Source organism: Bos javanicus, chromosome 6 (assembly GCF_032452875.1).
Source record: "Bos javanicus breed banteng chromosome 6, ARS-OSU_banteng_1.0, whole genome shotgun sequence".
Classification (NCBI taxonomy): Eukaryota; Metazoa; Chordata; class Mammalia; order Artiodactyla; family Bovidae; genus Bos; species Bos javanicus.
Window position 1 is genome coordinate 92,041,781 of NC_083873.1, and position 27,227 is coordinate 92,069,007.

The following is a 27,227-nucleotide window of genomic DNA, read 5'->3' on the forward strand; positions in this document are numbered from 1 at the left end:
ATTATTGGCCTTTGGGCAGGACAACTCTTTATTGAGTGAGGCTGCTTTGTTTCAGGGGATTTACGCTTCCAGGCCCCAGATGCCACCTAAACCTCAGAGGCATCCTCCCAGTCATTGTATCAACCCAATGCTCCCACACAGTGACAGTTCCCCTTAGGGGGCAGCACTATTTTTACATCTTAGGTTTCTGTGCAGGCATCTAAAAAAAAGATATGTATTTATTTATTTGTCTGTGCTGGGTCTCAATTGCAGCATGTGGGATCTAGCTCCCTGACAGGGATTGAATGTGGGCCCCCTGCATTGGGAGCAGAGAGTCTTAGTCACTGGACCACCGGGGAAGTCCCTGTGCAGGCCTTCTGTATAGCAGTACATCCCTTTCCAGGGAAACACTCCTTCCCATGGCCATAAGCTGGAAAACCATATTTTACATGACCCTTTTCTAACAACAGAGATGAGAAAACAGGTCAGCATCTGACCCAGGCCAGGCCAAATAAAATCTCTTCCCAGGTTTTAAAAAACTGGGCCTAGGGCAAGAGTTTTAATTTCTTCATAGGTGGGGGGAGATACAAGATCTAGTGTTCTTCATACACCACTGGTGGGAATGTAAAATGGTGCTCCTGTTACAATCTTGTAGCTCTTCAAAAGATTGAATATAGAAATACCATACTGCACAGCAACTTTATTCCTGGGTATATATCCAAGAGAAATGAAAACACATTTCACATAAAAGCTTGTATGTGAAAGTTCATAGTAGCATTATTCACAGTAGCCAAAAAGTAGAAATAGCCCATGCCCATTAACTGATCAATGGATTAAAAAAATGTGGTACATCTATACAATGGAATATTATTTGGCAATAAAAAGGAATGGATTACTGATAATGTGCTACAACATGGATGAAACTTGGGAGTATTGTGCCAGGTGAAAGAAGCCGATCACAGCCACGTATTATATGGTTCCATTTATATGTCATGGGCAGTATGGGCAAATCCATAGAGATAGAAAGTAGATTACTGGTGATTGGGGGGAACAGAGAATGAGGAGTGGTAATGGTATGGGGAGATTGAGTCCAACCACATGACCAATGATTTAATCAATAATGCCTCTGTAATAAAACCTTGATAGAAACTCTAAGGAGGTTCAGAGAGTTTCCTGATTGGTGAGTATATCAATGTAACAGGAGGCTGGTACAAGCTCCCCAGGCTTCCTTTATTCCTAGCCTTGCCTTATGTGTCTCTCCCATTTGGCTATTTCTGGGTTGTATCCTTTATAATAAAATAATAATTCTAAGTATAGTGCTTTCCTAAGTGCTATGAGTCATTTGATCCAATTGTCAAACTTGCAGAGGGGTCGTAGAAACCCTCACATTAGTAGTCAGGCTGGCCCATAAGAAGTGCAGATGACCCCCTGAATTTGTAGCTGGTCTGAAGTGGGGGCGGTCTTTGGGAACTGAGCCCTTAATCTGTGGTGTCTGTGTCGTGTCAGATTTGAATGGAATTGTTGGACACGCATTTGGTGTTGAAGATTTGCTGGAGAGCTCTGGGGAAGGTAACATTTGTTGAATGGGACATTATCTAAGAAGTCTGAGAACACTGCAGAAAGGTACTTAGTACAGAATCTTGACTACAGACAGAAAGTAGCAACTGTGTTACTTTGAGGCACTTCTCAAAGTGAGAGATAAAATGTAACATTTTTAGAGTTGAATTGTACTTTACAATATAAATGTTTACTAAGGGTACTTTTCAAAAGACACTTTTCTTCTTACCAACCTTTTCACAAATAATGAAGTCTATCTACCCAAAATGACTTAGGGATAGGTCTGTCTGAAGGTGAAAAGATGAAATTAGAGACTCTCTTTTAGCCTTATGATTATGTATTACATATTTCCATCAGGGGAAAACTCATCTCTGGATCTTGAAACAAAGAAGCTGCTGTTATCCAAATGTGTATGAATGTAACATATTCTATTTCTTTAAATAAATATTTTTAATACATTGATTCTTTTGAAAAGCTCTGCAGCATCCTCTCTTCCTTGGTCTTTTTTTTGTTGTTGTTGTTCCCTCTTCTCCTAGATAGGAAGAAGAACATTCCTGGAAATTCACATATAAGATGGCAGAAATACTCAAGACTATACAGGGACTCCAGCAAATCCCAGGTGGTGCTAGTGGTAAAGAACCCACCTGCCAATGCAGGAGATATAAGAGACATGGGCTCAATCCCTAGGTCGGGAAGATCCCCTGGAGGAGGAAATGGCAACCCACTCCAGTGTTCTTGCCTGGAGAATCCCATGGACAGAAGAGCCTGGCAGGTTACATTCCATAGGGTCGAAAAGAGTCGGACACGACTGAAGTGACTGAGCACACGTGCATACAGGGACAAGAAAAAGTCCACTATGAAAAAATTACATGACTCCAATAAGATAAGAATGAAGAATGTTACATCCTGCTCTTTGTGGCACTGGGTCAGGGAACAGAAGGAGGAAGCTTCACAGCAATTCATGTTGCATAGTATAAATTAAATACTTATAAAATGAGTAAAAATAATATGAGGATTTTTAAAAACTGCAAAAATAATAAAGAAACTAGTCAGTGTCTCTGGATTCCTTATGGGGAATTGTATTGTTAGTGTGATTTTGCATTAAATCAGAATCCCCACATATGGCATTAATTTTCAAGCTAAAATTTTAATAAAATTATTTGTTCTCCTCTAGATACAAGCAATGTGTCTAATTTTAGTGTAATTTTAGATAAGAATTACTGTGCTTCCTTTTTTAAAAAAATAATTAACTTTTGGCTGCACTGGGTCTTCAGTGCTGCTGCAGGCTTTCTCTAGCTGTGGTGAGCAGGGGCTCCTCTCTGGTTGCAGTATGTATGCACATTTCTCATTATGGCGGCTTCTTTTGTTGTGCAGCATGAGCTCTAGGGCACACAGGCTCCGTAGTTGTGGCACACGGGCTTCGTTGCTCTGTGGCATGCAATCTTCCCACACTAGGGATTGAACTCATCTCCCCTGAGTTGGCAGGTGGATTCTTAACCACTGGACCACCAGGGGAATCCCACTGTGCTTCTTTCAATTAGTTCATCAAATGATAAAAATGGTGTAATGACATTTCGCCCTGCATTTTAAATGGTTGCCATTACAGTCTTATGATGGGTCTTTATAGTGTGCTTTGCACTAGAGAAAACATCTTAGATTACTTGCCTCATATTTTAAAGCTACAGAAGTCCCTGTTCATAGCACCTGAGGAAAGGGTGAATATAAATAAAATTATGCGGGTGATTTTTAGTTTGCTAAATGAATAACACTTTAGTTCATACAAAGTGGCTCCTAGAGACTATAGCAAGTAGTTCATTTATTTTTAATTGCTAATTTAATTTCAGCTATAACACTTTTATTTGGGAAATGACTTCCTTGGAGAAAGTGTGCGGCAGCAAGAAGAGGAATAATCAAATGTGGAATAATCTTTAAGATTCCAGTAGACACAGGGCTCTTGATACTACTTAGAAGAAATGAGGCGATTCTGTAATTTTAACTTTCAAATGTATATTAGATTTGAAATAAAAGTAGATAATATGTATCTTTTAATTTTCTTAATGAGTTAATATATTTACAGAGCGGGGCTGTGCATTGTTGTGGAAGGAGCCGTGTATGGCAGTCTGCAGAGTTGATCCTACTCTGAAACCATCCAGCTCTACAATCTCAGACTTAGAGGCTAATAAGCCTTCCTGACTCCTGAGTTCTCATCCTAAGGAACGGACTCAAAAATGTATAATGTATTTCTTAGCTCCAAATTTCTGGGATTAACTCCAAAATATCCAGAGTGTACCTACAACATTAACGTGATTTAGAAAGAGCAAGAAGTATGGGATTGTAGTCACACTAAATAGATCCCCAGTTCTGCCACTCACTTACAATGTAATTTTGGGCAGGTAACCTTCCTGAATTCAAGTTTATTTAACTTAAAAACCAGGTTAGGGACTTCCCTGTCAGTCCAGTGGTTAAGACTCCACCTTTCAATTCAGGGGATAAGAGTTCGATTCCTGGTCTGGGAACTAAGGTTTCACATGCCAAGGGAAGTAGCCAAAAACTTAAAAACAAAAACATAACATAAAACCAGGTTAGCAATACTACAGCAGACACTGTGGATGCCATGCTCCAGAGCCCCTCAGCTCAGTGCACCTAGAGGGGCAATGCTCACACCCAGTCAGCTGCCCACTTTTTGCCTGCCTCTATTTCCTTCCCTGCCCCTGGGCTTCCTCTGGAGCATAGGGACTTGCAAAGCCCAGAAGCACCAGAGATATTTCTACAAGACTCCTGAAATGTAGAGGGAGTTATTACGAAGCACTGGAGGCAGAGAGAGGAGGCGAAAGATGAGGGGTTTTTCTCAAGTCCCTACAATATTCATCAACATCACTACTTGGAATATATTTTAAGGAAATAACTCAATGAGTAGTGAAAGATCTATGTGCTAGATTATTGACCACAGGCTTATTTATAAAAATGAAATATAGGTATAATCTAGATATCAATGGGTAGTTGTGCTCATCAAAAATGTAATGAAGGCTTGTATTAATGCATTAATATGGAAAGATGTTCTAATATACTTTTAAGTGAAAAGGTGACTATAAAACAAAATACCCCTTTTGTTTTTACAAATATGTATTTATCTATATAAAATGGCAACCCACTCCAGTATTCTTGCCTGGAGAATTCCATGGACAGAGGAGCCTGGCAGGCTACAGTTCATGGGATCGCAAGAGTCGGACATGGCTTAACACTATATTTATCTATATATGTAAATATGTGTAGAGAAAAATCTAGGAGTGAATATAAAGAAATACTGACAATGGCTATCTGAATGGTAGGATTGTGAGTGATCCTTGTTTTTGTATTTTTCAGAAATTTCCAAATTTTTTGCAGAGGTCATAGTACCTCTGCAATCAGAAATAATCAAGGGGCTATTTAAAAAGCAATGTTCTTGAATCTTCAACAATATAAAAATGTTAAGGAGAAAAAAAAGGATAAAGTACTATTTTTAGCATCACCTTATTTATATAAAGATATTCACTGTTTTAATGCAAGTAGAGATTATCATACTAAGTGAAGTAAGTCAGAAAGAGAAAGACAAATACATGATATCACTTATATGTGGAATCTAAAATATAGCACAGTGAACCTATTTGCAAAACAGAAATAGACTCTTAGACATAGAGAATAGACTTGCTGTTGCCAAGGGGATGGGGAGGAAGAGGGATGTACTGGAGTTTGGTGTTGGTAGACACAAACTATTTCATATACAAGGATAAACAACAATGTCCTAGTGTATAGCATACGGAACTATATTCCATATCCTGTGATAAACCATAATGGAAAAGAGTACAAAAAAAGTTTGTCTATATGTGTATAACAGTCACTTTCAGTCAGTCAGTTCAGTCGCTCAGTCGTGTCTGACTCTTTGCAACCCCATGGACTGCAGCACTCCAGGCTTCCCTGTCCATCACCAAGTCCCAGAGCTTACTCGAACTCATGTACATTGAATGGGTGATGCCATCCAACCCTCTCATCCTCTGCTGTCCCCTTCTCCTCCTGCCTTCAATCTTTCCCAGCATAAGGGTCTTTCCCAATGAGTCAGTTCTTTGCATCAGTTCTTTGCATCAGATGGCCAAATTATTGGAGTTTCAGCTTCAGTATCAGTCCTTCCAATGAATATTCAGGACTGATTTCCTTTAGGATGGACTGGTGGGATCGGACTCTCAAGAGTTCTCCAACAACACAGTTCAAAAGCATCAATTTTTCAGCACTCAGCTTTCTTTTTAGTCCAGCTCTCACATCCATATGTGACTACTGGAAAAACCATAGCTTTGACTAGACGGACCTTTGTTGGCAAAGCAATGAGTTGCTCTGCTGTACAGCAAAGACTGCCATAACGTTGTAAATCAACTACACTTCAATTTTTTAAAAAAATCACTGTTTTAGGAGAAAACATAAAAGTGTATTAATGTGCTTTTCTCTGAGAGGTTGGATTATTAAAAATTCTTATAAATAAATTGTATGTATACACATATGTAATTTATCTAAACAAAAATTAAAAGTAAACAAAAAAGTTTTCAATCAAAACACAAATATAAACTTTGTCATTGCATAGAACCAGAGAAGAATTGATCACACATTTAAATTCAGTCACATTCTGGTTAATCTGTTTTATCTGATAGGGAAGGTTGATGATAATAAGGATCAGAGAAAAACAGGTGATCAGACTCAGTTTTGTATTAACCCTAAAAAGAATCGATGGATTTAGCTTCTTTTTCCTCCTTAATCCTCTCCGTGAGGATCAGTCTAATTCTTGTCCAATCACTCTTCCAGTTCCCTTAATAATGATAACAATTATTAATATAATTTGCTACTGAAACACTTTGTAATAAGGGTGTTAATCCTTTTACTTTTAAAAGTTACTTTATTGGATGTATATGTAAGTAACTATTCACTTAAGGTCTATCATATGTATAGCCTTATAAGAAAACTGAAAAATTATAAAATAATTAAACACTAATTTAATGGTGACAAAGCAATGTGAAGTCATTCTGGGGTAGTATGTCAGGGGCAGGATGACAGAAACCAGCGCTTGGGCTTGAAAGTCAGCCTGCATTGGCTTCCCATCAGCATCTACCAAATTCTCATGAAGTGTGTGACTTTGACATATCTATAGACCCTACAAGCATCAGTTTTCTCATCTGTGAAATGGAGACAATTACAGCTACATCAGCCACCAAGATAGTCCCTACAATTCTTGCCTCTTGGTAACCCCTGTGTGGTCACCTCCTATATTGAATAGAGATAACTTGGTAACAAATGGGATGTTGCAGAGTGTGTGTGTGACTTTCCTAACTGTCTACCTCATAACTTCCACTTGGCTTACTTCTCTCTTGTGGATTACTTACTTGGGGAATGTCAGCTACCTTATTACAAGGATATTCAAACAGCCCTATGGTGACATCTACATGGGAAAGAACTGCATCATTTCACCAATAACTAGTGCCAGCTTGCCAGGCATCTGAGTGAGCCGCCTTGGGAGCATCCCTTTCTGCCCTTGCCAAGGCTTCAGATGACTGCAGCCCCAACCAACAACACCATGACTGTAATGTCATAAGAGACCCTGAGGCAGAACCACCCAGATATGCTGCTTCTGACTTCCTGACCTGCAGAGACTGTGAGATAATCAGTGTTTATTGTTTTAAGTCACTACACTTTGGGTAATTTTTTATGCAGCAATACATGGGGGAGCCTGGTTGGCTTCCATCTATGGGATCGCAGAGTCGGACTGAAGTGACTTAGCAGCAGCAGCAGCAGCTAACCAATACTCTATGTCATGATATATTAGTGTCTTTTTGTTTCTTTTACTTTCTGCTTCACCATCAGACGAGTGACAGGGCAGGGTCTGGGGATCAGCATCTTTGGGAAGGAAAAGGGATGCTGTGAGCTATAGATACATGTGCCAATTTGCATATTAGCAGGGATAGGGCACTCCTGGGCTTCCCTTGTAGCTCAGCTTTTAAAGAATCTGCCTGCAATGTGGGAGACCTGGGTTTGGGTTGGGAAGATCCTCTGGAGAAGGGAACGGCTACCCACTCCAGCGTTCTGGCCTGGAGAATTCCATGGACTGAATGGTCCGTAGGGTCGTAGGGTCGAAGAGTCAGACACAACTGAGCAACTTTCACTTTCACTTTTTCAGAGCACTCCTGCTGGGAAGATTTGGTTTTCTCTGTCAGTAGAAAGCATGGAATAGCAGCAGCCAGGGGGAATGATAGGCACTAGAAAATATATATTAAAAAAAAAAAAAAAAGGAGTAGACAACATGAATGTGTATTGATCTGGTCTTTTGCCATCAATTCTCTGAGATCTAGGGGTAGAAATGATGAAAACAGCCAGCAACTGGGGAAAGCCTAAGGGAAAGTTGATTAATGGCCAAGCTTATTCAGGGCATTGGCATGGGAGTCTGATGAGCCTAGTAATGTGTGTAACTTATGTATAATTTCTTCTATGTGAATACTGTGTTTAGTGATTCATACTGTAAAATTGCCAATATTTGATCATCTTGACCTACAAAAATGTCAGTTTCATATAGTCCAACTTGTATTCACTCTGTGAAGTGTAAATCTATATCTTCCTTGTAGAGGAGTTGGGATGGTTGACCTCATTGAGGAGAAAGAAGCAAATCTCTTAAAGAGATTTTAAGATTAAAGGGCACTTGAATACTCTATTTCTCAATGCCTGGAACACAGTAAATTCTTACAATCTTTTTAAGTAGATGTACATGCACATAATTTAAAAAGGAAAAGATAGAAAGTATATAGAAGGTAAACAGTCTCCATCTCCATTAATTGTTTTCGGCTACAAGTGGCAGAAACTTGACACTTGACCAAAGCTGGCTTAAATGATAGTGAAATGTATCAGTTCATTTATCAAATAAATGCAAGATAGGGTTGAAGAGTTAGTTGAGTTAGCCGCTTAACAGTATCATCAAGGACCAGATTTTTCCTGTCTTTCTACTTTGCTCTCTAGTTCATGGGCTTCAGCCTGAGGCTGATTTCTTGCATAGTTGTAAAATGGAAACAGTTGGCTTCATTCTCCCTTGTTTGTGTCCAGCAGAAAAGCTGATGAAAAGTGAAAGCGATTGTCGCTCAGTCATGTCCAATTCTTTGCAACCCACGGACTGTAGCCTGCCAGGCTCCTCTGTCTGTGGAGTTCTCCAGGTAAGAATACTGGATTAGGTTGCCATTCCCTTCTCCAGGGGATCTTCCTGACTCAGGAATCGAACCCGGGTCTCCTGCATTAGCAGGCAGATCCTTTGCTGTCTGAACCACCAGGCAAGCGTCATGTTAATCTCTCCTAAGAGTGAAAAAGCATAATTCCAGAAGCTTGCAGCAATACTATCCTCTCATTTCACCAGACAAAATTGGGTCACATGTAACAGGTCAAGAAAATGGAACCATATTTATATCAATCAGAGACATCCCTGGAGAAAAAGTCAGTTTTCCAAATGCATTTGGGTAAAATGGATATGGATGAGGCACCCACAATGTTTATTAACTTGGCCCACACCTGCCCCATATGCCCTTTCACAGAAGCAAACACTTCTGTGAAATTTCCTGTGCATCCTTCCTTCTGAAGACATTCTATGCACACTTGTTTTAGGAGCCTTTTTCTATCCTCCTTTTAACAGAAATGATAAACTATACACACGTCTTATAGTGAATAATTTCTTCTTCCCATAATACATGACTGATAAACATTTAATTAACAGATGGTAAGAATATTTTGTAAGTCAGATGGTTTTAATCATAATTATCCACTTTGCTTATTTGCCTTTTGTACTCCACTAGCAATGGCACCCCACTCCAGTACTGTTGCCTGGAGAATCCCATGGACGGAGGAGCCTGGTAGGCTGCAGTCTGTAGGGTCGCTAAGAGTCGGACGGCAACCCACTCCAGTGTTCTTGCCTGGAGAATCCCAGGGACGGGGAGCCTGGTGGGCTGCCGTCTATGGGGTGGAACAGAGTCAGACACGACTGAAGCGACTTAGCAGCAGCAGCAGCAGCAGCATTAAAGTCTTTTTCGTTTGTTTGTTTTAAGTTTTGTTCAGTTCTGTTAGGCTAAAGGGGAACAATATGGCTCAGTGGGTAAAGAATCTGCCTGCAATGTAGGAAACACAGGAGATGCAGGTTTGATCCCTAGGTCAGGAAGATTCCCTGGAGAAGGAACTAGTAACCCACTCTAGTGTTCTTGCCTGAAAAATCCCAAGGACAGAGGAGCCTGGCAGGCTACAGTCCAAAGGGTTGCAAAGAGTTGGACATGGCTGAGTGACTAAGCACACACGGAAAAAAAAAAAAAACAAACAGAAAAGCATGCAAAGGGGTCCTAAAGAGGGGTTTTGTCTGGATTGGGATCAGAGTGTTAAAAGGGATCAGCAGACCCTGGGTGCGATATGATAGTGGCAGCAGGAAGGAAGGGAGTCTCAAGGGTCAGGTGAAATAACGTAGCGAAACAACAATAGTGAGGCATGTTGAGTGCATATATGGAGGTGTTCCAAGCTGTGATAAACATACCCTCAGTAACAACAGAGTTAGGTTTGCCTAACTGTCTCTTCATATCTGAGGATTCTCCTTCAAATGCTAAACCTTATGTTCCCTAGTGTTTCAGTAATGCTGGTGATTCTCTCACACTTGGTAAGTAAAATTTCAAAGAGCTGCATGAAGAATGATGTGCGTGTTAAGGTGGGGATGGAGTCTCTGCCACTTCCTAATGCCACAATGATAATTTGACATTAGGCAATTTTCTTAAAGTCTCTGTGCTTCATTATCTTCATCTGTAAAATAGAGCAGTTATCAGAGGGCTGTTGTGATAACTTGGGCTTCTCCGATGGCTCAGCAAGAAAAGAGTATGTCTGCAATGCAGGAGACACAGAGGGCACAGGTTCAATCCCTGGGTCGGGAAGACCCCCTGGAGAAGGAAAATGACAAACATCTCAAGTGTTCTTGCCCAAAAAACTCCATGGACAGAGAAACCTGCCAGGCTACAGGGCAAAGTGTCACAAAGAGCTGGACACGACTGAGTGACTAAGCACGTTGTGATGACTAAATGAAATATGCATGCAAAATACCTTGCCTGATGTCTAACAGAGTAGATATTCAATAAATCTAAATAGACAAAAGAGACCTACTCTTATAGTTTTTGACATAACAATGGCTACCTTGGTACAATAATTTTAAAAATAAATTTTATTATGTATAACTGATAGACAATAATACATATCCATTTTAAGTATAGAGATCAGTGAACTGTGACAAATTAATTCACTCATGTAATCACCACCACAATCATAATAAAGAACACTTTGGGGACATCCCTGGTGGTTTAGTGGTTAAGAATCCACCTGCCATTGCAGGGGACATGGGTTTGATCCTTGGCTAGGGAAGATCCCACATGCCATGGAGCAACTAAGCCCGTGGGCTACAGCTATTGAGCCCATGCTCTAGAACAAGAGAAGCCGTGATGAGAAGTCCACGCACTGCAGCAAAGAGTAGCCCCCTCTAGCTGCAACTCTTGCAATGAAGACCCAGCACAGTCAAAAGTAAATTAATTAATTTTAAAAAAAGATCCATCAGTTTGGCTCTAAGAAAAGAATTTAAAACATATTACTTCAAAAATTCCTTTTGTGCCCTTTCAAGTTAATCCACCCTACCTGAGACCCCAGGCCATCACTATTTTGCTTTCTATAAGTACGTTTTGGGTTTTTAGAATTTTATATAAATGGAATCATATTGTATGCACTTTTCTGTGTCTGGCTTGTTTCATTCAGCATAATGCTTTTGAGACCTATCCACATTTTGCATTATCTGTGGATTATTTTATTTTGACTGTGCTAAGTCGCTTCAGTCATGTCCGACTCTTTGGGACCCTATGGACATAGCCTGCCAGGCTCCTCTGTCCGTGGGATTCTCCAGGCAAAAATACTGGAGCACGTTGCCGTGCCCTCTTCTGGGGGATCTTCTGACCCAGGGATCGAACCCATGTCTCCTGCAGCTCCCACATTATAGGTGGGTTCTTTACCGCTGAGCCACTGGAGAAGCCCCTATTTTATTGTTGAGTAGTATCCAATTGTACAGATAGCCCACAATTTATTTACCGATTAAACTGCTGAGGGACTCTTGGATTGTTTCCATTTCAGGACTACTATGAATAAAGCTGCTATGAATATTCTTTTTGTGGGTACAAGTTCTTGTCTCTCTTGTAAGTACCTCTGAATGGAATTATTGAATCATATGACTTATTATTTAATGTTTGTAAGAAATTGCCAAGTTGTTTCCCAAAGTAGTTGTATATTTTACATTCTCATTAACAATACATCAGAGTTCGTTACTACACATCCTCCCTAACAATTGGTATTGCCAATTTTTTCTAACTTTCACCATTCTGCTGCTGCTAAGTCGATTCAATCGTGTCTGACTCTGTGCAACCCCATAGAGGGCAGCCCACTAGGCTCCCCCGTCCCTGGGATTCTCCAGGCAAGAACACTGGAGTGGGTTGCCATTTCCTTCTCCAATGATGAAAGTGAAAAGTGAAAGTGAAATCGCTCAGTCGTGTCCGACTCTTAGCGACCCCATGGACTGCTGCCTACTAGGCTCCTCCATCCATGGGATTTTCCAGGCAAGAGTACTGGAGTGGGGTGCCATTGCCTTCTCCTTCACCATTCTAGGAGGTGGTAAATAATTGTGGTTTAATTTGGATTTCCCTAAAGACTAGTGATGTTGAGTAGCATTTCATGTGCATTTGGCCAAACATATTTTATGATGTCATGTGGCTGAACTATACTGACTCCATTCTGTAAACTGCAGATTCTGTCAACAATCAACTGCATCTTAGGAGTACAGTCCTACCCTCTCCCCTTCCCACATGACTGAACTTTCAGTTCAGTTCAGTTGCTCAGTCGTGTCCGACTCTTGGCAACCCCATGAATCGCAGCATGCCAGGCCTCCCTGTCCATCACCAACTCCCAGAGTCCACCCAAACCCATGTCCATTGAGTCAGTGATGCCATCCAACCATCTCATCCTCTGTCGTCCCCTTCTCCTCCTGCCCTCAATCTTTCCCAGCATCAGGATCTTTTCCAATGAGTCAGCTCTTCGAATCAGGTGGCCAAAGTTTTGGAGTTTTAGCTTCAACATCAGTCCTTCCAATGAACACCCAGGACTGATCTCCTTTAGGATGGACTGGCTGAGCAATGCCCTCAAGCCAGATAAATTAACAAAAGGAAATGAAAGTAATCTAATAAATATTGATAGATGAGGAATCAAGATGTTGATAGATGATTGAAATATGGAGAGAAAATTTTACCTCATTCAAAAGGAAGGAGTTGACAATAAGAGAGATGGCAGTGCAGAGGAATCTCATGGGCCAGAGAGTTATTCAGCTGGTAGAAATTGATGATGGTAGAATGATGGATTGCAAACAGGCTGAGACAAAAGGTGAAAATGTAGAAGTGATATTGCTGCTCGAATATACAGGTATGTATGTATGAATCTGGAGAAGGCATGGCACCCCACTCCAGTTCTTTTGCCTGGAAAATCCCATGGACAGAGGAGCCTGGTAGGCTGCAGTCCATCGGGTTGCTAAGAGTTGGACATGACTGAGCGACTTCACTTTCCCTTTTCACTTTCATGCATTAGAGAAGGAAATGGCAACCCACTCCAGTGTTCTTGCCAGGAGAATCCAGGGACGGGGTCACACAGAGTTGGACACGACTGAAGCGACTTAGCAGCAGCAGCAGCAGCATGTATGAATCTGTTCTAATCCAGTGTCAATATCTAATGGTTGAAGGGACTTCAACTATGTAAATTTTTAGGCTCACAAAAAAGGAGTAATAACTAATATTATAATAATTGGCTACAGGGAGAAAGGAATTATCTGAGAATTAGAGATGCCAGAACTATGGGAACTGACCCAACTCTGGGGCTGGCTGCCAAAGAGTGACCAGCAGGCCAAGTCATCATACTCCAGGGAGCAGATCATTTCACAGAATGCTCCTTAATAAGATTAGATTTTTAAAAGGAGCATGTATTAAGGAGTAGCACAAGCCTACAAGGATTAATACTTACAGACTTAATTTTGCTTTTAAAAAGAAAATCAAGAATTTTTCAAAAATTGTTTCTTCCTTTTTAAGTAATACTTGTCATAAGAGGGTGAAAAGGAGAATAAAGTCACCTATTGATGCTGATGATATAATGCTATCAGATGACAGAGAAAAGTAAAAGCTACCCAACTTTAATTTCATTTCCTCTCTCAGAGAGAATAATTTTAAAATGAAAAATGTAGTATTAACGTGATTAAAAGGTTACTGAAATCCAATGTGGTAAGTGAGCAACCAATTGCTTTCTTTAAGTGAGTTAAACGTTCCAGGCCTCAATGAATTATCCATGAAAGACTTTGCATAAGTGATTGTAGATTAGTGTCAGTCAGCTTTGGAAAACCAGAGAAAAATAAGAAATGCCAAGGACTGAAGAAGGGCTAATATTGTCCTGATTTTCAAATAGTAAAAAAGCAACAGGAACAGGGCAGAGTTTGAGTTACTGGTAAGTTTAACATTGCCTAGAATGAATTTTTAACCAATTGTTTCAATAACAGGGAAAGAAATTGAGCTCATGAATGACAATATCAACTTTTTTCTTGTTTCCTTATATAGCGACCAAAGTCTCCATGGTGGGGGGGAAAGCATTACAGCAGATGTTTCAAATAAAAAAAATTAATGAACAAAAAACCTCTTAAATAAAGGGTAGAACTATAAACACTTCCTAGTTGAGTATAATCACCAAATCGGCAGCGTCAGCATCACCTGGGAGACTGATGGACCCAAGGAGCACCAGCTCCTGCCCCAGACCTACTGATTTTAGAATCTGCATTTTAACAGGATCTCCAAGTGACTCATATGTACTAAAATGTGAGAAGCACTGAAGCCAAACAAATAAGGATGGCAAGGCACCCAAAGACCAATAAAATTAGGAATCATAATCATCCTTAGGACTGAAGGAAAACAAAGGGAGGAAATTGTGAGACTGGAACTGGTGAATCTACTAAAAACAAAGTTGAATTGTATACTTTAAATGAGTAAATTGTATGATATGTGCATGTATGGATATGAGAGTTGGACCATAAAAAAACCTGAGCATTGTGGTGCTGGCGAAGACTCATGAGAGTCCCTTGGACTGCAAGGAGATCAAATCAGTCAATCCTAAAGGAAATCAACCCTGAATATTCAATGGAAGGACTGATGCTAAAGCTGAAACTCCAATACTTTGGCCACCTGGTATGAAAAGCCAACTCAGTGGAAAAGACCCTGATGCTGGGAAAGATTGAAGGCAAGAGGAGAAGGGGACAACAGAGGGTGAGATGGTTGGATGGCATCACCGACTCAATGGACATGAGTTTGAGCAAACTCTGGGAGATAGTGGAAGACAGAGGAGCCTGGTGTCCTGCAATCCATGTGGTCACAAAGAGTCAGACACGACTGAGTGACTGAACAACAACCAGATGGCCTGTGAATTGTATTTTGATAAAACTGTTGGGAAAAAAAAATATGTGTAAAATCTGTATTATGAAATTAAAATATTAAAAAAAAGCAAGCAGAGGGAATAAATACCATGTTCATGGATTGGAAGATTCGATAGTGTTAAGATGTTAATTCTCCCAAGTGATTCTATAGATTTAATACAATCCAAAATAAATCCCATCATGATTTTTTGGTATGATTTTACAAGCTTATACAGAGGCAAGCAATTTAGATTAGTGAAAGTAATTTTCAAAGAGAATAAAGTTGGAGAGTTCATATTTCCTCATTTCAAGACTTATGAGAAAGCTACAGAAACCAAGGCTGTGTGGTGTTGGCAAAAGGATAGACACATTGACCAATACACAGAATAGAAATTAGTCTAGACAAGCATATATATGCTTGATCAATTTTTGACAAAGGTAGAAAGGCAATTCAGTGGAGAAAGGATAATCTTTCCAATATGTGAAGCTGGAAAAATTGCATATGTGAGAAAATAAACGTTCATCCATATCTCACACCATATACAAAAATTAACTCAAAACTGTGCACAGACTTAAATGTAAAGACAAAAACTACAGACTTCTAGAAAAAAACAAAGATTTGACAGATTTCTTAGACACCAAGAGCTCAATCCATAAAAGAAAAAAAGTCAGTTATACTCCACCAAATAAAATTTTCTGCTCTATTAAGAAAATGAACTATGGACGGAGGTTCATGACAGTGTACAGGAGACAGGGATCAAGACCATCCCCATGGAAAAGAAATGCAAAAAAAGCAAAATGGCTGTCTGAGGAGGCCTTACAAATAGCTGTGAAAAGAAGAGAAGTGAAAAGCAAAGGAGAAAAGGAAAGATATTCCCATTTGAATGCAGAGTTCCAAAGGATAGCAAGGAGCGATAAGAAAGCCTTCCTCAGCGATCATTGCAAAGAAATCGAGGAAAACAACAGAATGGGAAAGACTAGAGATCTTTTCAAGAAAATTAGAGATACCAAGGGAACATTTCATGCAAAGATAGGCTCGATAAAGGACAGAAATGGTATGAACCTAACAGAAGCAGAAGATATTAAGAAGAGGTGGCAAGAATACACAGAAGAACTGTACAAAAAAGATCTTCACGACCAAGATAATCACGATGGTGTGATCACTCACCTAGAGCCAGACAACCTGGAATGTGAAGTCAAGTGGGCCTTAGAAAGCATCACTACAAACAAAGCTAGTGGAGGTGATGGAATCCCAGTTGAGCTATTTCAAATCCTGAAAGATGATGCTGTGAAAGTGCTACACTCAATATGCCAGCAAATTTGGAAAACTCAGCAGTGGACACAGGACTGGAAAAGGTCAGTTTTCATTCCAATCCCAAAGAAAGGCAATGCCAAAGAATGTTCAAACTACCACACAATTGCACTCATCTCACACACTAGTAAAGTAATGCTCAAAATTCTCCAAGTCAGGCTTCAGCAATATGTGAACCATGAACTTCCAGATGTTCAAGCTGGTTTTAGAAAGGGCAGAGGAACCAGAGATCAAACTGCCAACATCCGCTGGATCATGGAAAAAGCAAGAGAGTTCCAGAAAAACATCTATTTCTGCTTTATTGACTATGCCAAAGCCTTTGACTGTGTGGATCACAATAAACTGTGGAAAATTCTGAAAGAGATGAGACCACCTGACCTGACCTCTTGAGAAATCTGTATGCAGGTCAGGAAGCAACAGTTTGAACTGGACATGGAACAACAGACTGCTTCCAAATAGGAAAAGGAGTACGTCAAGGCTGTATATTGTCACCCTGCTTATTTAACTTATATGCAGAGTACATCATGAGAAACGCTGGATTGGAAGAAGCACATGCTGGAATCAAGATTGCTGGGAGAAATATCAATAACCTCAGATATGCAGATGACACCACCCTTATGGCAGAAAGTGAAGAGGAACTCAAAAGCCTCTTGATAAAAGTGAAAGAGAAGAGTGAAAAAGTTGGCTTAAAGCTCAACATTCAGAAAACTAAGATCATGGCATCTGGTCCCATCACTTCATGGGAAATAGACGGGGAAACAGTGGAAACAGTGGCAGACTTTATTTTTCTGGGCTCCAAAATCACTGCAGATGGTGATTGCAGCCATGAAATTAAAAGACACTTACTCCTTGGAAGGAAAGTTATAACCAACCTAGATGACATACTAAAAAGCAGAGATATTACTTTGCCAACAAAGGTCCATCTAGTCAAGGCTATGGTTTTTCCTGTGGTCACGTATGGATGTGAGAGTTGGACTGTGAAGAAAGTTGAGCGTCCAAAGAATTGATGCTTTTGAACTGTGGTGTTGGAGGAGACTCTTGAGAGTCCCTTGGACTGCAAGGAGATCTAACCAGTCCATTCTAAAGGAGACCAGTTCTGGGCGTTCATTGGAAGGACTGATGCTAAAGCTGAAACTCCAATACTTTGGCCACCTCATGCGAAGAGCTGACTCATTGGAAAAGACTCTGATGCTGGGAGGGATTGGTGACAGGAGAAGGGGACGACAGAGGATGAGATGGCTGGATGGCATCACTGACTCGATGGATGTGAGTCTGAGTGAACTCCGGGAGTTGGTGATGGACAGGGAGGCCTGGCGTGCTGTGATTCATGGGGTTGCAAAGAGTCGGACACAACTGAGTGACTGAACTGAACTGAACTGAAGAAAATGAAATGACAAACCATAGAAATATGTGTAAAACATACATCAAGCATAAGAATAAACAATAAAATAACTCAGTTTAATAAAAAAACAGCAAAAAACCCCACATAACCAAAGAAGGTATGAAAGTGAAAGTGTTAGTCACTCAGTCTGACTCTTTGCGACCGTATGAACTGGAGCCCACCAGGCTCCTCTATCCATGGAATTCTCCAGGCAATAATACTGGAGTGGGTTGCCCTGCCCTTCTCCAGGGGATCTTCCCAACTCAGGGGTTAAACCACAGTCTTCCACATTGTCAGCAGTTTCTATACTGTCTGAGCCACTGGGGAAGCCCAAAGAAGGTATATGCATGGAAAATAAGCAAATGGAAAGACTGTCAACACCATTAGTCACTGGAGAAATGCAAATTAAAAGATCACTGAGGTACCACTGAAAAATGACTAGAATGACTAAAAACTTAAAAACTGAATATACTTACTGCTGATACAGAACAGAACAACTGGAACCTTACATGTCACCATGATACATTTTAGAACATTTTTATCATTTCAAAAAGAAATCCCATACCCCTTAGATATTACTTAGTTATTACTTCTCTACCACATCAGTCCCGAGTAACTGTTAATTTACGTTCTGTCTGTATTTGTGTTGTCCAATCCCTCAGTCGTGTCCGACTCATTGTGACCCCATGGACTGCAGCATATCAGGCTTCCCTGTCCTTCACTATCTCCTGGAATTTGCTCAAACTCATGTCCACTGAGTTGATGATGCCATCCAACCATCTCATCCTTTGTCGCCCCTTCTCCTCCTGCCCTCAATCTTTCCCAGCATCAGGAAATCTTTTCTAAATCCTTAGCATGGCAATAACGGGTTTTTTAAACCCCTAGCCTCACCTCTGCTGCTGCTGCTGCGTCGCTTCAGTTGTGTCCGACTCTGTGCGACCCCATAGGCGGCAGCCCAACAGGCTCCCCCGTCCCTGGGATTCTCCAGGCAAGAACACTGGAGTGGGTTGCCATTTCCTTCTCCAATGCATGAAAGGGAAAAGTGAAAGTGAAGTCGCTCAGGCGTGTCCGACTCTTATCGACCCCATGGACTGCAGCCCACCAGGCTCCTCCGTCCATGGGATTTTCCAGGCAAGAGTACTGGAGTGGGGTGCCATTGCCTTCTCCGAGCCTCATCTCTATTCCAATATAATTCAACATTTATTGAATGTATCAGACTTGGTGTGTGCAGACTTCCCAGGTAGCACTAGCAGTAAAGGATCCACCTGCCAATGCTGGAGATGTAAGAGATGCAGTTTGATCCCTGGGTCAGGAAGATCCCCTGGAGAAGGAATAGTCTCATCTCTATTCTAATACAGCTCAACATTTACTGAATATATCAGACTTCATGTAACACAAATAAGCACTCTTGCCTTGAGACATTCATAGTCCAGTAAAAGATGTGTATTAGTATGATCATCTTTCAATTAATAACATCTTATAATAATAGCTAGGGTGACCATAAGTCCTGGTTTTTGCCTATTGTTCTAGTGTAGTTACTAATGGTACCAATGCTGTTTTTCAGTCTCAAAAGTTTCCAGAAAGTTTGAACTTAGCGACCCCATGGACTGCAGCCCACCAGGCTCCTCCATCCATGGGATTTTCCAGGCAAGGATACTGGAGTGGATTGCCATTCTTCCTCCAGGTTACCCTGGGTTACCCTAGAAAAACCTAGTCACTGTGAGTTTCAGAATTAGCCAGCTTGCAGTCACACCATAGCAAAGGAGCCTAGAGGAATAAGTAACCAGACTCCTCTGCTGTATTGCTGTTGCTCCCCATTGCCCGAACTCAGCTAACTGAACCTAAGGGAAAGAAAGCCCTTTACATTCAGGCTCTCTTGGGGGCAGGAACATGGATATCCTGCATCAGGACTCACTGTTACTACCCTATTTTGCAATAGGAAAAAAATGAGATGAAGAAAGGCTAACATGCTCAATGTGACAAAGCTGGTAAGTGATAATATGGAGTGCTGTGTGCTCCCCACTCTACCAGGCTCCCTCTACGCTCCTATGTACTAGCAAATGCCAATACCTATCCTCGCCACAGCATCATTACCCCTGAAGCCACTGACTCTTCGCTCATTCTCATCCCTTGTTTGGAATGTCTTCCTTGCCCTCTCCCCTCCACTTCTTTGGTGAAGCCTTTCCTGTTCTGACAGGCAGAGTGAATGGCTCCTTCTATGCTTTAAAATCCCATAATTCGAATATCTTTTCTAGGCTTTGGCCTATTTATTAGAGTTCTTCAACATCTGTCTCTCAGCAGACTATGTACTGGTTAAGAGCCAGAGAGGCATCCTCATTAAAAAATAGTTTTTTAGTTGCTAGCACAGTGCTGGGCAGAATTAAAAAGGTAATCTAAGCCCTTAGCAACCCTATTAGGAAGGACTGATCACTAAACAGGTTTTAAAGCTGAGAAAATTGAAGCATTGAAATGTTAAGTAATTTGCCCAAGGTCACACAGCTGTCAAACAGTAAAGCCAGGATTTTGAATCTAGGTAGTCAGGCTGTAGTTGTTGTTATGCTTAGCTGCCCAGTCATGTCTGACTCTTTGCAACCGCATGGACTATAGCCCACCAGGCTCCTCTCTATGAAATTCTCTAGACAAGAATACTGGAGTGGGTTGCTATTTCCATATCCAGGGGATCTTCCCAACCCAGAGATCGAACCCAGGTCTCCCAAATTGTAGGCAGACGCCTTACCATCTGAGCTACCTTTGGCCCCTTTCAATATAAGCATTTGCAAACAAAATAAGTCAATAAAATTAAAAACAATTAATAAGACCCTGCAGTCTGGTTTGGTCAATATAACACAAAATGGAGGGCTGGTTTGCGGCTGCCCTTATGGGGTTGGCAGCTTGTGGAGGGACCTGCCCTCTGGTTCAGGGCAGTGTTGCTCTTAAATCCTCCCTCCAGGAGAAGGAACCCAATGTCCATATACCACAAAGAGCTGCGGATTAAGTATTTCTTCCCCCTCCCTTTGCACAGCACCCATGCACCTGGTAATCCTAACTCAGTACCTAGGGTGCCTCATGTCTGCTTGACATAAATTGGTGGTCTTGTCTTACAAAGATCTGAAGCCTAGGGGAAGACACTGGTCAGAACTGAAGAGGTTTGTGCTCTCAGGGTCTGGGCTACAGACAGGAGCTGCTCATCTTTCTTTCATCCAGTGTGTGTGTTTTCAGTGGTGTCCAACTCTCTGCAACCTCACCTTCACTCGCCAGCCAGGCTCCTGTGTCCGTGGGATTTTTCCGGCAAGAATACTGGAGTGGATTGCCATTTCTCCCTCCAGAGGATCTTCTCCACCCTGGGATGGAACAGTGGCTCCTGAATTGGCAGGCGGGGTCTTCATCACTTGAACCACCTGGGAAGCCCTTTCACTGAGAGCTCTTTCATCGTATTCTCATTCCCGGCGGTCCCATGGGCACCCTGCGGATGGACTTCAGCCTGGGTTGTCTCTAGCCCCTCAACCCCTCCCGGGACAACCCAGTGTCTGTCTCGTAACAGCGGGAAGCGCACCCAGAGCTCACTCAACACTTAGGCAAAGGTGGCGCAGCCAGTTTGAATCCTGCACCCTTGGGGGCAGAGACAGCTGGAGCGGCAAACCCAAGGCCCCGAGAAACCCGGGTAGTTGAAGTCTCAGCTCAGACTCTGAGGCGCCCCAGTCTGAAGAGGCGGTTTGTCTTTTCAACTAATTCAATAGGCCCAGGATTTCCTCAAGGGCGCAATCCCGTGGGCTGATCACAGACAGCCTTACCACACCTTCCCTGCGCTAGGATCCAGCGGCTTCCCTTTCCCCCACCGGTCGCTATCCTCGATCACCGTGTCGTCAGGGCCCCCCCACCCCCGCCACCGCGACTCCACGAGGGGCCGCGGTAATCTACAGCACCCCAAACACACCTCGCCACCCCAGCCCCACCTCGCCACTCCAGCCCTGGCCGAGGCGCCGCGCCACCCCGCGTGCAGCGGGACTCTGCCGTTCTTCCCGCAGCACAGACACGCAGCAATGCTCCAACACCTCCCGGAAAAACCCTTCCCCACCGCAAAGCAGTCTCCAGTCCCACGCGCTCAGAGTCGCGCCCGCTCCAGGGTCACCCGCCTGGCGCCGCCGCCGCCCCGCGCGCCCGCCTCCGGGTCGTGGGGTCGGGTCTCCAGCGATCTCACTTGTGCCCAGCTCTCCGGTTACACCCAGGGGAGGCCTCGGCCCCCACGCTCTAGGGCAGTCAGCAGCTGCTTTCGTTCTCCGGCTGGGGCGTCCTTTTCTTCCTCTCTGGCAGGCGGTGGTTAGCGGTGCACGGCTGCAACTACTCCGGCCTCTTCCTCTTCGGTGGGGTCGCCTACCCGGCCGCACGCTACAGTGACAGCTTCCAGCTGCCTGCATTTGAGTCTCTCCTTTAGGAGAGACTTGTGGAGGGGCAACTCTCCCCTCGCATGGGTCTGTCCAACACCACCTCGGTCGCCCGCCGCTCTCCCTAGTGACCCACTCCCCTTTCAAGCCTGTTCCTCCTAGGAGGGCGTGCTTGCCATGGGGCTAACTCTCGGCGAGATGCTGTCCGCGTGGACCTGTCTCGCCCCAGGGCCCCGTCTCCCTCTCCGCAGGCGCTCCAACTACCAGCTTGGGGAAGCGCGTGGCGGGACCCAGGGCTGGGACCTCTGCGCCCAGGCTTTTACTCGGACTCCAGCACGTGGTGGAACGGGGGGTGGCGGGCAACGCACAGGCTTGGAGGGTGCTCCGGGTGGCACTGGAGCGGGTCCTTTCGGAGCCGATCGCTCCCTTCGGGGAGGGCGAGCCCGACGGCCAGGGCTGGCTGACCGGGGCTGGAGACCCGCCCATCCTCCTCCCTCCCACCGCCTCAGCCTGGGCGCGCCGGCTCACACCCCTTCCTGGGGAAGCAAATGGTCCCTTCCAGGCGGGTGGCCATGTTGCTCTAATAAAGCGGGAGGGGCGGCGGCGTGGGGGCAGTAGATGCTGCTGGTGGCGCGCGGGAGCTGGGCGCAAGCAGAGCGCAGCCGCCAGGGAGGCGCGGGGGTGGCGAGCCGGAGCCGGAGCCCGAGCCCGAGCAGCAGCCGCTAGTGTTGGCGGAGAGCAACCGGGCGCAACCAGAGCCGCCGCCGCCGCGATGGCCGTAGCCGTGGGGAGACCATCTGTGAGTGCCGGGGCCTCGCTTTCCTCGTCCGCCTCTCCTCCGGCGCTGGTGGGGGTGGGGGGTTCCCGCTGGCCGGAGGGTATCGGCCGGGACCCCGGGGGCCGGGGCGGGGGCGCGGGACGGCTGCGGCGGTGGCTCTGGGAGTGTGCATGAATTTGGGCGCGCGTCTGGGGCGAAGGGGAGGGCGAGGAGCCGGGAGGCTCGGCTACTACGTGATGCAACTGTGGATCGCCCCGGTTCTGGGGATGTGGGAAAAAAAGGACCCCTTTCCTGGTTTTTTTTTTTTTTCTTCTTTTAACAGGGTCGTTTTGGCCACGGTGTTTCTCGGCCTCCCTCTCCCCGCGCACACTTTTTCTCTGGTGGCGGTGGAGAAAGGCGCCGGGTGCGGGGGTTTCCTCCCGGCTCCCCCGCGCCGAGGAGCGACCAGGGCGTGGGAATTGTTAGTCCAAGCGCCGTGTCTTAGGGTGGAAGAAACCGGCTCAAAAATAAAGGAGAGGGATTTCCGTGGTGGCTTCCCCAGCTTTCAGAGATTCCGGACACCCTCCGGCACCCACGCCGGTAACCGGGCCCTGCCCAGGATGTGGACAAAAGCCCTAGATACACAGACAAAGTTTTCAAAGGGCCCCCTTGTCCGGATGGGTGAAAGTCTTAAAGCGCTCTGCGGTTGGAAGGCCGGAGGCGGGGGCGCGGGAAGAGGAAGGGATGGCGGGTGCGTGGAGAATCGGGTGCCCCGGGACTGGGACGAGGGAGCCGGGGAGGGAGGGAGGGAAGGGGATGCTCAGGCCGCGAGTTTGCGGGCGGGGCGGGGGGTGCAGGGCTCAGTGGGCGACTCCGGACCCGGCCTGGACGGCAGCGGGACTTCAAGGGCGCGGCTTCAGCCGGGCTCCTCATCCCGGGTGAAGGGCGAAGGGAAGGGGCGGCGGCGGCCTCCCCCCCCACCCCCCCCCTTTTTTTTTTTTTTTTTTACTGATAGGAGAAGAGCCGGGTGGGGAAGGCGGAGTCCGTTTTCTTTCTCTTTCCCCCTTTCTTTGTCGCTGTTCAAAGTCCATTTTCGTCCCATGGGCTTGTGGGCTCTCTGAGAGAGGCTCTTCCCGCTCTGTCACCGCCTGTTCCTTTCCTCTTCTTCGCCTGCTCACCGCTGTGTAGCTGCAGGTGGTGGCTGCAGAGGGTTTGTAGGTATATAGACCCAAGTCTCCGGGAGATCCTGGAAGCTCTGAAAGCCCAGAAGTGCAAAATGCAAGACTGTGCTCTCAGATCCTACCCCCACCCTCCCAGCCCCACCGCCCGCCCCGGCTCTTCTTGCAACTCCTCCCCCAGATACCCTCTCTTTTTGCACCTCTTCCCCATCATTTAGCGGAGTCCCTCTCCGGGTTCTAACCTGGTTTGGTGGTTCAGCTGCCAGAGATGTTTTCAAAGGTATTCTCCACCCTCGGAACATGTGCAGTGGTCGTATTGAAGCGTAACTGTGGGTCTTGTAGGCATTTTAAACTCTAATATTTAATGACATACTCTTAAGAATTCAGGTCTCCTCTTGATAATTAGTGGTCATAGATTGTTGTTACTGAGGGAATTTGCAGTCTCTGGGCTGATCCCTTTATTTTTCTGGTGAGAAAATTGAGGTCCAGAGAGGTCAAGTTCATCTGGTTAAATTACTGCCCCCATCCCCCTACCCCAACCCCTTCCCTAACACACACACACACACACACACACACACACACTCTCTCTCTCTCTCTCTCATTTCCAGAGCAGTGATTCAGATAACTAAAATAACAAGATAATTGGACAGTGGCTAGGAATGCAAATATTCTGTGTGTGTAGGGGGAGGATGTCTTTCAGTGACACCTATTACTGGTGCATTCTTGGGGCAAGGGGGAGGTGGAAGAAATAATTTGCTGCACATTTTCTATAAATTAGTTAGTTCATATATGTCAGCTAAATAGGAACAGTATGTGGATTTAAGACTCAGTTGTGTGGCCGTAATCATATCCAACACCAGGTCTGCCAACCAGATGTGAACTTAATCCCTCAGAATTCTTGTGTAAGACCTTGCTCATTCAAAAACAGAGGCGACTTTACAAAGTATATGTGCACAGAGGAGGTGCCTGCTTTCTCTGCACATTCCCTGTTGTCACTAGAATTAAGATTAAATTACTTACAGTTTGAAAACAGAGGACTTTTTTTTGGATCAAGTTGTGGTAGGGGTGATCAGGAGTTGACTACAAAGTTACAAAGTCTTTTCATGCAACTTGCAAGGAATTGTTGAATGGTTTCACTTTGTTCATTCAGGTACTGTCTTAGTGTAGTATTTGCACTTAGGTCTTCAAAACAACCCCAGTGAATGCAAAAGATTCTCCAAACCCAGCCCCAAGGTCTCATATAGAGTCCTTGATGGTAGAATTCGCTGCCCCCTCCTTTTCCCTTATCTAGTCTGTGATTTGAACAAAAGAAGGGAAGGGTGCGTTGAGAGAAAAGAATTACTCCAAAGTTGATTGTGAATGGAATGTCCTCAGTTACTCCTTTAGAATTAGTTGTTGTTTTTTTAAGTTGTTTAGGAAACCATGAACAAATCTCCTTTTCCTACAAACTGCCTCTGTTCAGATTGAAGAAAACTTCAGTCAAAATAAGTTGCTCTCAGCTTGAGACTGACATTCTTGGACTTGAATATCTTAATCTGATATCCCAAGTAAATATGACATTTTACTGAGCAAGAATCTTTACATATCAGAGGTAGTATTTTCTGTCTTCTGAAGTGGTTATATTCAGTTATATCCATTTTAATTTCAAGGCTAAATTGAGACGTCTCAAGTGGATTTATTGTTGGCTGGGCAACAGGAGCTTCAGTCTGGTGTGAGTCTGTTTATTTCCATTTTGATCTCGACCCCTAGCTTCGCCATTTTCCCAAGCGTGGTTTTTGTATTAGGGTCTCAGAGGCCCCTGAGGCACATCTGCTGTTTCCAGAGTGTGACTGGTGATTAGCAAGAGCATTTCTTCCCTAGGGATGTGTCCACATTTTGGATGAGTTAGTATTTTGGCATCCAAGTCCCAGGGCAGCTATTATCTTTATTTTAATCAGAGCATGGTAATTCACTCTACCTGGGAAGAGGCTTTAAGTAACTGATCCTCTTACCCAGTGGTGTTCATCAAGTTATAGGGTCTGGGGGTTTAGAGGGGTTTTAGAGGTCATTTGGTTCAGCCTCCTCTGCAATGCAGAAATATTTTCTGCGTTATCCCTAATAGAAGTGTTAAACTTTTCCAGTGGTGGAGAGTCCTCTATGATATCAAGAAACTTTTTCAAGAAACAAGTTTAATTGTTGTTTTATTCACTGTACCCAAAGGAATAGAAAATCATGTTTGTTCATTAGCTCATTTAACACTGTTTATTGAACACCTTCTCTGTGCCAGTACTTTTCGGGATACAGTAGTGGACAACCGAGAAATTCCTTTTTACCTAGAGCTTTTATTTTCTGAAAGATTTAGTGTCCGTGTGTATTATAGAAACAAATTTCAACAGAGTATGTAAGCCATTTAGGGAGAAAGGAAATCATGTGCCTATTGCTGAGTGAATAGCTATGATGCAGGTGAAGGATCTTATCTGTTTGAGTGTTATCTGTTTGAGGGTTATTATAGGCAGTTCCTAAGATATGGTCTGTCTTCAGCCGGAGGGTGAGGACTGGCAGTGAAAAGTTATTTTCCCTTGTTGTAAAATTGCCATTTTTATGACTTGAGGATGTGGCCCCTACATGAAGTTCTCTGGTTGTTGCAGAAGGAGTAAATCTTTTGAAAGCTGTGGAATATTTTTCTGTCTTTTAAAATATCTTTAGAAATGAAAAAAAAAAATCTTTAGAAATGATGTCTCTACATCACAATGAAAAATTGACCCAAGTAATTGATTAAAAGACCAAAGCTACTCATAATCCCATTGTCCTGATATAACAGTACTTAGAGTGTTATTTTCATCCATTTTTTTGAGGTTTATACCAGCAAGCATAACCCGTACCATATAAACTGTTACTAAGAAACCAAACTGTTGAATTGGGAGATTGGGATTGACATATATACACCGTGGTAAAGAATCTACCTGCAGTGCAGGAGACGTGTTTTTGATCGCCGGGTTGGGAAGATCCCTTGGAGAGAGGAATGGCAACCCACTCCAGTATTCTTGCCTGGGAAATCCCATGGACAGAGGAGCCTGGCGGGCTACAGTCCATGGGGTCACAAAAGAGTCAGACGTGACTGAGCAACTAAACCACACCAACAATAAAATAGATAACTAA

General features: G+C 43.7%; 1 protein-coding gene across 8 annotated transcripts in view; it reads left to right on the forward strand.

Moving 5' to 3' along the window:
- The window catches only part of SEPTIN11 (septin 11), a 137,084-nt gene that overhangs the window by 16,940 nt on the left and 92,917 nt on the right, over nucleotides 1-27,227 (forward strand). For 6 of the 8 annotated variants that reach the window (XR_009737077.1, XM_061420554.1, XM_061420558.1 and 3 more), the window contains exon 1: nucleotides 22,762-22,953. The exons of 1 other annotated variant lie outside the window; for it this stretch is intronic. Coding sequence is in view for 6 of the 7 variants with exons in the window: in XM_061420554.1 (XP_061276538.1) it covers nucleotides 22,927-22,953 (27 nt within the window). In the remaining variant the exon portion in view is untranslated. Of the gene's footprint in view, nucleotides 1-22,731; nucleotides 22,954-27,227 lie in introns of those variants that run through there. One more of the 8 variants, XM_061420556.1, reaches the window with a different exon arrangement.